The sequence below is a fragment of the Eucyclogobius newberryi genome, unplaced genomic scaffold, assembly GCF_026437365.1.
Source record: "Eucyclogobius newberryi isolate DKJ021-1_F unplaced genomic scaffold, fEucNew1.0.hap1 SCAF_9, whole genome shotgun sequence".
Lineage (NCBI taxonomy): Eukaryota > Metazoa > Chordata > Actinopteri > Gobiiformes > Gobiidae > Eucyclogobius > Eucyclogobius newberryi.
The window spans coordinates 23,126,478-23,140,174 of NW_027316532.1; the positions used below are offsets into that span (position 1 = coordinate 23,126,478).

Below are 13,697 nucleotides of genomic sequence, written 5' to 3' on the forward strand. Positions count from 1 at the left end.
GCTAGAGGGGTGGGGGGGACACGATGGAGACGAGGACCGTGGGAGGAGGACGGGGGGAGGACGCAAACGGGACACGGGTAAAGACACGCACGTTCCACATTTAGAACATCAAAAAGGGAAAAGACGGAATGACAAGGGGGAAGGGGGGGAGGATGAAGTAGCACACAAGCAACAGAAAAGGGAATAATTTGGCAGGCGAGATGTGAAAAAGGGTTTTTGGAGGGAGGTTGATGCACGCTCGACACAAAATCACAGTCATAGAGACGGACACACGGATACACAGAGAGAAAGACAACACATTAGCTCGAAAAGCCAAAAGGGAGGCACTATGTGGGGAGTGCACTGTGACACACACACAAACTATATCAGTCAGTGAGAAGTGAGGCTAGTGACGTCCCGGGACGAGGCGGGAGAGACCGCAGTGGGAGACTCGTATCGCAGGTTTCACAGAAGTAAGTTTACTGTAGTTAAATGGTGAATTGTTCATAACACAGAATTGCATGTGTCAGTGTAGTAATAGTGATGGTATTGACCTACATGAGATGACGAGGCAGTGGACTTTCTATGGCGTTTAACGTATGGAAATTTGGCATATTCATCTTTGATAAATAATTGATTTGTTTGTTTGTGTTTTTGAAATTAAAGGGGAAAAAAAAGAATATATAAAAAAAAAAGCTTTTATATAGATGGCTAAATGTAAAATTGTTGTTGTATTTTTTATTAATTACACAAATGAGCAACAAAGCTTTTCATATTTAGTTTATCTAAAACATCTTAAGTAGTAGTAAATCTTAAGAATTTGTTTTATTTGACTGTAAAAATCTCTTTATTTAGCTTGAAATCAAATATAAAAAATAGGTTTTATAATTGATGCAAAATGCAAGAAATTCTTTTGATTATGTTTTTTGTTTTTTTTTATCTACACATGAACGTCCAAGATTTTTTATTTCATTTTCTTTGTGAATCTTGATCAATATAATAGTACCGTATTTTCACACTCCAGTGACACTATATATGTTTTTTTCCTCTCTATTTTGCATTTTTTGACTGGTGCGACTTGTACTCCGGTGCAACTTATAGTCCGAAAAATACAGTAATTACTTTATTTTTGCACAATGCCCCCAATGTTTCCCTGATTGTGCAAATTATAAATTATGAATGTTTGTTGACTGTCTAATTCTTGCTTTCCTTCGACAAATGAAGCGTGCCAGAACAACAAGCGGCGAGCGTAACCTGTGTTTGCACTGAAAGGTTTTGCAGCGCCGTGTCGATGGAAGCTGTGAGTGTAAAAGCATTAGCCAGTTTCAAGAGTCTTCTCCGCTCTTATGTAACGGGCTCTAATGTGATGTAGTGATAAAAACGCTGCTCTGGTTACTGTAAGTGAAACTGTCGTGTCCATGTTGGGCCTCGCGGAGCTTTTATCCAATAGATTACTCGCGCTCACCATTAACCTACAGGAGGCAGAAGAGGAAGAACGTTCACACATTTGCGGCTCGATGACGGTTAAGGACGAGAAAGTACGTTTGGGAATGTGCTTTTGTTGATAGTCATTGTCATTTTTAAGCTTAAAGAGACACGGTGGAAGTTTTCTTGTGTCAGGTAAGACAGTAGTTTGTCTCTGTGGAGATGTAGGGAGTTTCGTAGGAATATTCAGCAGTAAAGTTACAACGAATTGCTTTGTTTTAGGTTGAAATACCGTATTTTCTGGACTAATAGTCGCACCGGAGTATAAGTCGCACCAGCCAAAAAATGCATATTAGAGAAGAAAAAACATATATAAGTTGCACTGGAGTATGAAATGCGGTTGCAAGTGTGAAAAAAACAAATAATATCACGTATAAGTCCCTCCGGAGAATAAGTGTAAGTATATAAGTATAAGTATAAGTGTAAGTATAAGTCGCACCCCGGCTAAAACTATGAAAAAAGGTGCAACTTATAGTCCGGAAAATACGGTACGTTAATCGAAGGCTTCTAAACAGAGAATATTTACCAATGAAGTGTCATGTAGATCAAAATCTGAAAAAGTTTACTCTATTTTGCAATTTTGATTTAAAAAATGTCACCGTCTTTATGATAAAACACCTTTTGCCATGCGTTTAAGAGTCTCTATATTGTCCAGAAAACTATTTTGATAATTAAAGTACTATTAGGACGAAACCAGAACAGAAAAATGCACTTTTAAGCTTGGAAATGACCATGAAAACATTGCTTTAAGTGCACCTTAAACCGCGCTGCAAAGACACCGTACATCTCTAATTGCGTGAATGACTTTGGTGCTTTTTTAATAAACTACAGCTTGGAAAATTGCCTACAAAGTAAAAAGCAAAAGTGCAGAGGAGAGCACTGCATCCTGCGAATTAGCTAAGTGGTGGGAGCCAGGCCTGGAACCGGCCATCGATTTACACTCAGCTAAATTTATGTGGAAAGAGGAGTAAATCAGCGTTCCCATCAGCCGCACGGAGTTTCCACACACGCAGCACTGCACGGATGGATTACATCAGATAAATATGCCGCGTTTGATTTGGGGTGTTTACGGGGAGTCGTTGGCGTGACGACGGTAAACGTGGAGATGACCCGGTGACACGGCAGATGTTGGATATCACTTGTCGCTGCTTTGTTTTGTTCAGAGCGTTGAGGCGACTTTGGGGTATTTTCGAGGAAAGACTGAAGCGAAAACTGAAAGTAGAAAGACGTTTACGTGTGTCTTACAGCGTGTTGTCTGCAGGTACAACTTCATGTGTACGGGATGTTAAGGCAGTTCTGATGCATAAATAATACAAACAAATAATAGATTACAGATTATCTTAAAAGTTTAGAAATAAATAGTCTAAATTCTGGAATGGAGGCAAAAGGGAAGTAGAACATAATGCGATTTCAATGGAAAAAGTGTTTGTTTTTTTCCAGAAAGACATAAAATGTGAAAAATCAATGGAGGTTTTTGCCAATGAAAACCACTCAGAGCCCGGTTAGAAAACATTAACAAATATTATATGTGTTTATTATGTGTTTATATTATAATAATTGTATTCATCTATCAAATAAATGAAGTTATTTTTGCAGACTTTTTGATAAAAAATATTTAGCTTTTACTGGTCAAATATGTCCACAAATGTTGACTGTATCCACTACTGTATTACACACTTCAACCACAATAATTACTGTTGATGCAAAATGCACAACGTTTTAATTGAATAGATTAAAAAATTGCTCATTTTTACCCGTGACATTCAAAATTATATCTTAATTTATGTAAATGAAAATCCTTCAAATACAGAAAAGCATTAGCATTCATATCAGATGGTCATTAATCCCTGGAAATGTCTTGTGTCTATTTCACTTTTGCCTCCAGTCGCCTCCTTTCTGCATTTTTGAACACTCTGAAGACACGGTATTTTAATTCTTTCTCCAAGTAAGCTCATTTTAGCTCAGAACCAAGGACTTTCGGGGTTAAGAGCGAATCATGAACATCAATATTTCTGGGATTATTCTGATGATAAGGATAATGAGATGAGAGCGTCCTTTTGCTCTCACTATAGATGATGGATTTGATTTGACATTACATTTTAGACAGTAACAAATCGCCAACTTCTAATGTACAAAACGACCTCATTTGGACAATACCGTATTTTCCGGACTATAAGTCGCACCAGCCAAAAAATGCTTAATAGAGAAGAAAAAAACATATATAAGTTGCACTGGAGTATGAAATGCGGTTGCAAGTGTGAAAATAACAAATAATATCACATATAAGTCGCTCCGGAGTATAAGTATATAAGTATAAATATAAGTATAAGTCGGACCTCGGCCAAAACTATGAAAAAAACGGAAAATACGGTAGTTTGAATCAACAGGCTTTATATGTCCGGCCCGGGCTTAAAACCGCAAGAGCACATTATCAGCTAAAACAAACACGTCTTCCGTTCTGTTTCGGCGTTGCAGGGACAAAACCGCTGGTGTCAAACCTCGCGAGTGCTTAAAACGCTGCACATAATGGAGCACTTAGAGTTAAAGGCGCGCTGTGTAACTTTTCCCCGCCAATGTCCGACCCTCCGCCAGAAAAGTCATGTGCGCTAGGCTAAATTCTAACGAGTAAAAGGCCGCTCGTCGGAAACGGAGCCAAAAAAAAAAGTTTGGTTTCCAGGATCCCACAATACGGGGTGATTGTGAAATGATTTAAATCGCAAGCGTTGGCAGCTGGTGACTTTGCGTCGCGGCCAGAATCCCAGAACGACGAGTGATTCGACCGCAAAAAAAGTGAGTCTCTTTCAAATCCAAAACTTGATTACTCAAACCCGACTAAACACCCATCTCAATCAGCGTTTGTGCTACAAAGTTTTAAAAAATCAAAGTTTGGATGTTTGAAACGGTTCTGTCATGCGTTATTCTTGGCCCGGCGAGTGTTTTATTAATAACAAGTGCCAGGCTTTGTTCCAGTGCACACAGAAGGTAGTAAAGATAGGACTATCTTAGAAGATTAGAAGTTTGAAGCCAAGTTTAATCTTTGGGACTCTTCTTAGTCCACAGTATCTGTATGTGTAGGGTTGTAGTATTGAAATTGATAACCTCATTTTCCAGAGTATAAGTCGCACCAGCCAAAAAATGCAAACAAAAAGAAACATGCTAACAAGTTTACCACAGCATCAGTTTTACCCCAAATCACTAAATCCATTGAATTCTTCTTCCTCTGTGTCACTTCTTAACAACTCCACAAACTCCAGAGGTAGAGGAAGTGCAGATTCTTCTTCAGCGTCGCTTAGAGCCTAGAGCGCCCTCTTGTGGTTGTCAGTGTGAAAATAATGAACTAATGATACAATAATGTGTTAATAATATCATATAAGTCGCACCCCGGCCAAACTATGACGACTTATATTCCAGAAAATATAGTACTACAAAGAGAAAGGTAGAGAAGATACATAATATCACAATTTGAATGGATTCAGAGTGGATTTATTTAAATAGTAGTACTAAATAATAGTAGTTCAGACTTTTACAAACATAAGGTGGGATTCATGTATTAGTTCAATAGTTCATGTTTCAATCCAAACCTAAAGAGAATCCACCTAATCGCAACCACAATGTTTTGGTGAATAGATTTGAATCTGTTTAATCTGCCGTGTTACACATAAATACAGTTTGCTAATAGCTGTGTGAATAATGTCTTTAGTCGACCAAGAATTTGTTTAGCCCTGTGTGAGTCTAAGTAAAATAACCATAGATTAACTTCAGTTAATGAAAAGCCACTGGCAAACAGAACATATTGAGTCCCAGTTACACAGTGCACCTTTAACTACCGTATTTTCCCCACTATAAGGGGCACTGGATTATAAGGCACGTCATCTTTATTAAGGATACAAGTGCAGACAGATGTTACAGACAGTTAAAAAATAGAAACTAAAATCTTTCTAGGGGCCAGATTTTAAAACATACCGAGGGCCACATCTTGCCCCTGAGGCCACTTAAGGGCAAACAAATAAAACATTTTTTTTTTTTTTTAATATTACTTGGCATGTTTGGCGGGCTGGATTATAAAGACAAATGGGCTGTATGTGGCCCGCAGGCTGTAGTTTGCCCAGGTCTGATTTAACGAAACAAAACGTGTACCACACAAAATCGCTTCAAGGTCAGTAAGCACAACCAGAATTAATCCATAATCCTCGTTTTTGGAGAAAATTAAAGGCTTTTAAGAGCGCCTTATAGTGCGGAGAATACGTTAGATAGAATAAGTGCATACTATAATTTTTTCCCCACACTCGCTACTGTCAAACAAAACTCTCTCCTTTCCTGCTGAAAACAACCGCAATTGCACGATAACCATTACGACACTAAATCTGCTGAAACGACTTTGATCCACAGACGTGTTTTCGTTTTGTCCGTCAGCTGCACCGCGTCGACTTGGCCGCTTGAAACGTCTCCTCGGCTGTAAAACGTTCGGCCAACAGAGCTCACGATCAGACGGTGGCACACGATCCCGTCTGCTGACCTGCTCGCCATCGCTTTGATCTCGCTTCAAAGCATACGCCGGGGGTCCCAAAACCCGGCGAGAACTTCTGCAGTGGCAACGACATCCCAAAGTGTCAGCACAAGGTCAAGTTTGAAATTAGGCGTTATTGTGATTGTGTTCCATGTGAAATAATGAAATAAGGAGCGATAACGAGGAGTCTTTGTAGCATCTGCTCCACAGGTGTTTCTGCATCACATTCCTGTAACTGTGTCTTTGTGCTGCCGTTTCCATCCTGGCGCTGTCGTGAATAATATTGATCTGTGTATTGTCTTTTCATGCCTCCCGCCGCACACTATTTAGTGGACACTGCGGGCTTCTGGCATATTGAACCGCTTTTCCTACGATTGTTTCTCTTCCCCGTGGAAAATAGACAATGTTTTTATGCTGGCGTCGTTTTTTGATCGGTAAAAACATGGAGCAATAAAGCTGGGGTAATTTCCAACTGTGAAATGAGGATGTAGTAGGGATTTAAACCTTTAATAGTCATACAAATATTTTTTTTAAAAATAAATAAAAATAAACAAATAAATATATTAAATTAAATAAATGAATAAAATATTTACAACTATGATCGTAAAAAATATAATACTTTACATTTCAAGGAAAACTAGAAGTGCTGCCGAGGGTTGAAATTGTCTTAAAAAGCAAAAAGTAAAGTTTGATATCCCCTAAGAGCCAATCAGCCCTCATCTTATTCTTACAAGTTTGAAAAGATAAAATGTTTGATAATTAGAATAAAACAGAATTTAGAGGTCTGATTTTTCCCCACCAAAATCTACTTTTACAATACACTTTTTGGGGATGAAACTGAATTTTAAAGACACATATTATGCATTATTTTGTACTGTTATTGTTTTTTAAACGTGCTCCTCTGTACCGCAATCCCAATGGGGAGGTAAATGAAAGCTAGCTGGCCCGTGACAAGCTAATGCAAGCACACAATCTGAAATGCAGGAATGCTCTCAAGTCACAAGCAATGATTTATGGACTTAAAAACTGGGCAGAAGACCACAGAGTATATGTCAGAAAACTGGGAAAATTTGTTCTGAGTTTTTTCTGAGGCTCAGGGAGAAGAGGACTGAACAGGAGTCATCATCAAACAAGTGTAAATGAAGTTAAACACAACTCCAGGTATGTTTTTGATGAGAGAACAGTGTTATAAATGGTAAAAATGCTCAACACATGTGAAATGGTTGGATGTTGGATGCATTATGATAGATTTACTAGATCCACCTGTGTTTGGGGCCGAAACACAGGTGGAGCTGGTTACGGCCAGAGCATACTGTCGTTACGTCCAAGAGCGAGACGTTTCATCCACCCGAATGCCATGTGTGCGTGAAATTGGCAGCCTCGCTTCCGTCGTACCCCCGGGGCAGCTGTGGCTACAAGAGTTTGCAACCACCAGGTAAAATGAATAATGCAACGTAAAACAAAAACAAACAAAAGTCTAAATGTGTATCAAATGTACAGCATGTCACAATACTAACATTTTAAACTTGATTTTGATGTAAAAAGGAGAAAACTCGATGCCATAGTGATGAATAAAAAACACTCTTTTTATTTTGGACAATAGAGTGTCATTTTCAACACAAAATAATAGTAATTTATTTATGTTTCCATGTGGACTTAGTTCTGCTGAAGCTCAAGATAGAAGATTCTAAAAAGATTTAATTGTATCTGTTTCTGTTTAGGGTGCACGGTGGCAAAGGCGGTTAGCGCTCTTGCCTCCCAAGAAGGAGATCGTGGGTTCGATTCCCGGACCAGACCAACATCACATGATCTCTCTGGGTGAGTCTGCATGTTCTCCCCGTGTTACCGTGGGTTCTCTCCGGCTTCCTCCCACCGTCCAAAGACATGCATGTGTTAGGTAAAAATTGGTGACTCTAAATTGGCCCTAGTGAATGAATATAAGCGTGAACTGTCTGTAATGTCTGTGTCTCTGTGTTGGCCCTGCGACGAGTTGGCCACTGTCCAGGGTGTACCCCGCCTAAGGCCCAAAGTCACTGGGATAGGCGCCAGTCACCCGCGACCCCGAAAGGGAACAAGCGGTAGAAAATGGATGGATGTATCTGTTTATGTGATTGCTTTATATTTGCACTTTGCTCAAATGATAATCTAGTAGTTTATTAGTTTTAGGCATCATCATTATAAAGACATTTACTTCATTTACTACATTTACTTCATCCATAGAAATTAAAAGACAATAAAAAATCTGGTACATAATTTTCTGTAGATTAGTACTATTAAATAGCATTGATTAGGATCAGATTTTTCATACGTTTGACAAACCTAACGCAACAACAATAGCTGAAGCTGACAAAGCCAAAAGATGCAGAAAAAAACATATATAAGTTGCACGTATGAAATGCGGTTGCAAGTGTGGAAATAACAAACAATATCACATATAAGTTGCTCCAGAGTATAAGTATACAAGTATAAATATAAGTATAAGTTGCACCTCGGCCAAAACTATGAAAAAAGGTGTGACTTATAGTCCGGAAAATAAGGTAATTTACATGTGATATGCCTCTCCTTGAACCGACACCTTAACGTGGTGGAGGGGTTTGAGTGCCCGAATGATCCCGGGAGCTATGTTGTCCGGGGCTTCATGCCCCTGGTAGGGTCTCCCAAGGCAAACAGGTCCTAGGTGACGGGTCAGACAAAGATCGGTTCAGAAGCCTCTTATGACGACGACACGAACAAGGCCGTTTACGTCGCCCGGATCGGCGTCACCGGGGCCCCATCCTGGAGCCAGGCCTGGGATGGGTGCTCCATGGCGAGCGCCTGGTGGCCGGGTCTTACCCCACGGGGCCCGGCCGGGCACAGCCCGAAAGAGCGACGTGGGGCCGCCCTCCCGTGGGCCCACCACCCGCAGGAGGATCCATAAGGTGCCGGTGCAGAGAGATCTGGGCGGCAGTCGACGGCAGGGGCCTCGGCGACCAGATCTCCGGACACAGAGACTAACTCTGGGGACATGGAATGTCACCTCGCTGGGGGGGAAAGAGCCTGAGCTTGTGCGGGAGGTTGAGCGATACCGACTAGATATAGTCGGCCTCACCTCCACGCACAGTTTGGGCTCTGGAACCCATCTCCTCGAGAGGGGCTGGACGCTCCACTTCTCTGGTGTTGCCCGCGGGGAGAGGCGGCGGGCTGGTGTGGGCTTGCTGATAGCCCCTCAGCTCAGCCGCCACGTGTTGGAGTTTACCCCGGTGAACGAGAGGGTCGCGTCCCTCCGCCTTCGGGTGGGGGACAGGTCTCTCACTGTTGTGGCGGCCTACGGGCCGAACAGCAGTGCAGAGTACCCGGCCTTCTTGGAGTCCTTGGGAGGGGTACTGGACAGTGCACCGACCGGGGACTCCGTTGTTCTACTGGGGGACTTCAACGCCCACGTGGGCAATGACAGTGACACCTGGAGAGGGGTGATCGGGAAGAACGGCTTCCCCGATCTGAACCCGAGCGGTGTTCAGTTATTGGACTTCTGTGCTAGCCACGGATTGTCCATAACGAACACCATGTTCAAGCACAAGGGTGTCCATCAGTGCACATGGCACCAGGACACCCTAGGCCGGAGGTCAATGATCGACTTTGTTGTTGTGTCATCAGACCTCCGGCCGCGTGTCTTGGACACTCGAGTGAAGAGAGGGGCAGAGTTGTCAACCGATCACCACCTGGTGGTGAGTTGGATCCGCTGGCGGAGGAGGAAGCCGGACAGACTTGGCAGACCCAAGCGCATTGTGAGGGTCTGTTGGGAACGTCTAGTGGAGCCCTCTGTCAGTAGGGTATTCAACTCGCACCTCCGGGAGAGCTTCTCCCATGTCCCGGGGGAGGTTGGGGACATTGAGTCCGAGTGGACCATGTTCTCCGCCTCCATTGTTGATGCGGCTGCTCGGAGTTGTGGTCGCAAGGTCTCCGGTGCCTGTCGTGGCGGCAACCCCCGAACCCGGTGGTGGACACCGGAAGTAAGGGATGCCGTCAGACTGAAGAAGGAGGCCTATCAGGCCACTCTGGCTTGTAGGTCTCCGGAGGTCATCGACGGGTATCGGCTGGCCAAGCGAGCCGCGGCTCGTGCTGTCGCAGAGGCAAAAACCCGGGCCTGGGAGGAGTTCGGGGAGGCCATGGAGGAGGACTATCGGTCGGCACCAAAGAAATTCTGGCAAACCGTCCGGCGCCTCAGGAGGGGGAAGCAGTGTCTCACCAACACCGTTTACGGTGCGGGTGGAGGCCTGCTGACCTCAACTGGGGATGTCGTCGGACGGTGGAAGGAATACTTTGAGGATCTCCTTAATCCCTCAGTCACGTCTTCCGAAGAGGAAGTAGAGACCGGGGACTCGGAGGCTGGCTCATCCATCACCCAAGCTGAAGTCACTGAGGTTGTTCGCAAACTCCTCGGTGGCAGGGCTCCGGGGGTGGATGAGATCCGCCCTGAGTACCTAAAGTATCTGGATGTTGTAGGACTGTCTTGGTTGACACGTCTCTGCAACATCGCGTGGCGTTCAGGGACCGTGCCTCTGGACTGGCAGACCGGGGTGGTGTACGGTTTGGGGACCACAGGATCTCATCTCTGCTGTTTGCAGACGATGTTGTCCTGATGGCTCCATCAAACCCGGACCTGCAACATGCACTGGGACGGTTTGCAGCCGAGTGTGAAGCGGCTGGGATGAGAATCAGCACCTCCAAATCCGAGGCCATGGTTCTCGACCGGAAAAAGGTGGCTTGCCCTCTCCAGGTGGGTGGGGTGTCCTTGCCCCAAGTGGAGGAGTTCAAGTATCTCGGGGTCTTGTTCACGAGTGAGGGAAGGATGGAGCGTGAGATTGACAGGCGGATCGGTGCAGCGGCTGCAGTGATGCAGTCGCTGCATCGGACCGTTGTGGTAAAGAGGGAGCTGAGCCGAAAGGCAAAGCTCTCTATTTACCGGTCGGTCTACGTTCCTACCCTCACCTATGGTCATGAGCTTTGGGTAGTGACCGAAAGAACAAGATCGCGGATACAAGCGGTCGAAATGAGTTTCCTCCGCCGTGTGGCTGGGCGCTCCCTTAGAGATAAGGTGAGGAGCTCGGCCACACGGGGGGAGCTCGGAGTAGAGCCGCTGCTCCTCCACGTCGAGAGGAGCCAGCTGAGGTGGCTCGGGCATCTGTTTCGGATGCCTCCTGGGCGCCTCCCTCGGGAGGTATTTCAGGCATGTCCCACCGGGAAGAGGCCCCGGGGAAGACCCAGGACACGCTGGAGAGACTATGTCTCTCGGCTGGCCTGGGAACGCCTCGGGATCCCCCCGGAGGAGTTAGAGGAAGTGTCTGGGGAGAGGGAAGTCTGGGAGTCCCTGCTCAGACTGCTGCCCCCGCGACCCGGCCCCGGATAAAGCGGCAGAAGATGGATGGATGGATGGACATGTGATATGAATACTCCGAACGAATATAACTTACTGCTTGGGAACAAAAAAGAGGAGTATATACGTGCACTTTGTCAGAGCTTTAGAAAAGTCACAATACGAAAGCACAGACGTGTTAATGAAGGGCTTTTCGCTTTTGTCGTTTGCACTCGGAGGAGCACAAAGGAACACGGAAATGTGGGAAAACGGTGTCGAAAATTCCCCGACGCAGGAGCTAATTAAAAGCAGGGGAGTTCGTTCTGAGCTACCCCGGGATGGAGGCCCCGACGGAGCGGAGGTGGCGCGGCGTTCATCTCAGCCCCGAAGCCCGCGGGAGGCCGGGGACGGAAAGACAATCGCAAACGGATCCGGTTACAGGAGATTTGGAGATGTGTCGTCAGTTATAGCGTAGCGCGTTTGAAAAGACAGGTTCTCGTGTTGTTCGAATTATGACTTAGTTTGGTGCGTTAATCATAGTTTTACATAAGTCAAATTGCAGTGTGTGTGTGAGGAAAAACTAAAAAAATACAAGTTTACAAGAAGTAGTGCTGAGTTCTAACTATGTCATCAATAGGAGACAATTTACATGCATTTTTATGACGCTTTAAACAATCATTTAACAAAATAAAGGTGTTATCTTTATTTTTTATTTGTCAAATCATAACTGTTGTGTCATTTACCGGTAAAGGGATTTCAGCCCTTTTACGTTTAGGTTATGGTTGCTAGGAAACAGTTGTAGAATCGCCTCGACCTCTGTCACATCTGCTGCTCGTGTCCAAACAGGAAGTACAAATATAAACGTCATCATAATTGTCAAACTGGGAAAAAATAGGGAAAATAAATAGTACAATGTGATTCAAGTTAATTATGTTTTAGTGAAATGTGCAGTCAAACCAGTAATATGCAGTTTAAGGTTAAAAAAAGGTAAAGGTGCACTATGTATGTCACTTTTCTGATGACATCTGGCGTTTGGATTAAGGCTGCGGAATTAATTACACATTTTAATCAAGATTGAAATTGGAGAGTAATTTCATAATCAGCTTGAGTCCTTTTTGTCGAGAGGTTTAAAGTCGATCCTCCGTCAGTAAAAGCAGAGTTCAGACTTTGGGAGAAGAAATGTCACTATTGTTTGTGTTAAATGGCGGCGATGAAATGTTTACTGCATCGTTTATGTTTTGGGAAATTAATTTAGACGTTTTTAATAAGACAAAATAAATTTAAATGAAAATTGTGATTCTTTTTTTCCGTCATATCGCCCAGCCCTAATTGAGACATGGTTGTTTTGTCTTGCATGCTCGACAGTTTTCAGCATCGATCTATTTTCTATCAACAACAGCCGTAAACGCCACCAGGTGATGTTACAGGTCAGATCTATGGAGAGGTGACACAGTTAGATGTATCTTTTAGCAACAGAAATCGAATAAATGCAAGAAAGATAAGTGTAGAAAATCTTAGTAATGTTGTAGAAAATCCCATCATAACAATAATATCTCCATGGAGACAGCAGGTGATGGACCCGCCCACCTCCCACTGGAAAAGTTACACAGAGCACCTTTAATTTTTCAATATATAATGGGCAGAAAGGAGTGAACAAATGGTGTGGGAAATCATGGTGTAATTTATCTTTTTCACATTTCTTTTGGACATTTCAAGTATCAAAAAAAATAAATTAGCTACAAAAAAGGCTCAGATTGTGCTGTGTGTTGGCAGCTGTGGGAATGAGCAGCATTTAGCAACTACCGTATTTTCTGAACTATAAGTCACACCTTTTTAGATATTATATGTGATATTATTAGTTATTTTCACACTGGCAACCGCATTTCACATGTTGATTATTTTCACACTGGCAACCACAAGAGGGCGCTCTAGTCTCTAAGCGACGCAGAAGAAGAATCTGCACTTCCTCTACCTCCGGAGTTTGTGGAGTTGTTTAGAAGTGACACAGAGGAAGAAGAATTCAATGGATTTAGTGATTTGGGGTAATACTGATGCTTTGGTAAACTTGTTACACAGCTACAGTTACGTGTTTTTGATGACGTGACGCTGTGTGTTTGATAAAAACATGGAGCTTTACGTTTTCCTCACTCACGTCAGACATAAACAATACACGCAAACATCCGTCATGGAGAAAATCCAAGCTGTGATCCCAAAGGCCGTCCAAAATACTGCAAATACCGTCTGAAAGCCTTGTATTACCCAAGGTTGTCTGAGAATTCTCCCCGAGATAAAACGCAGACTCGCGTAAACACCATAGGCCGCGTCAAACTTTGTCCTTTTAAAATGATGGGCGACTTGGGAGGCCTCGTACTACTAAACTGTACAGTCTGTTTA

General features: G+C 43.5%; 1 protein-coding gene across 1 annotated transcript in view; it reads right to left on the reverse strand.

Moving 5' to 3' along the window:
• The window catches only part of raver2 (ribonucleoprotein, PTB-binding 2), a 146,484-nt gene that overhangs the window by 70,498 nt on the left and 62,289 nt on the right, over positions 1 to 13,697 (reverse strand). The window contains exon 3 of the mRNA XM_072437853.1: position 1. This exon is cut by the window's left edge and continues 307 nt beyond it. Coding sequence (XP_072293954.1) covers position 1 — 1 coding nt within the window. The remainder of the gene's footprint in view (positions 2 to 13,697) is intronic.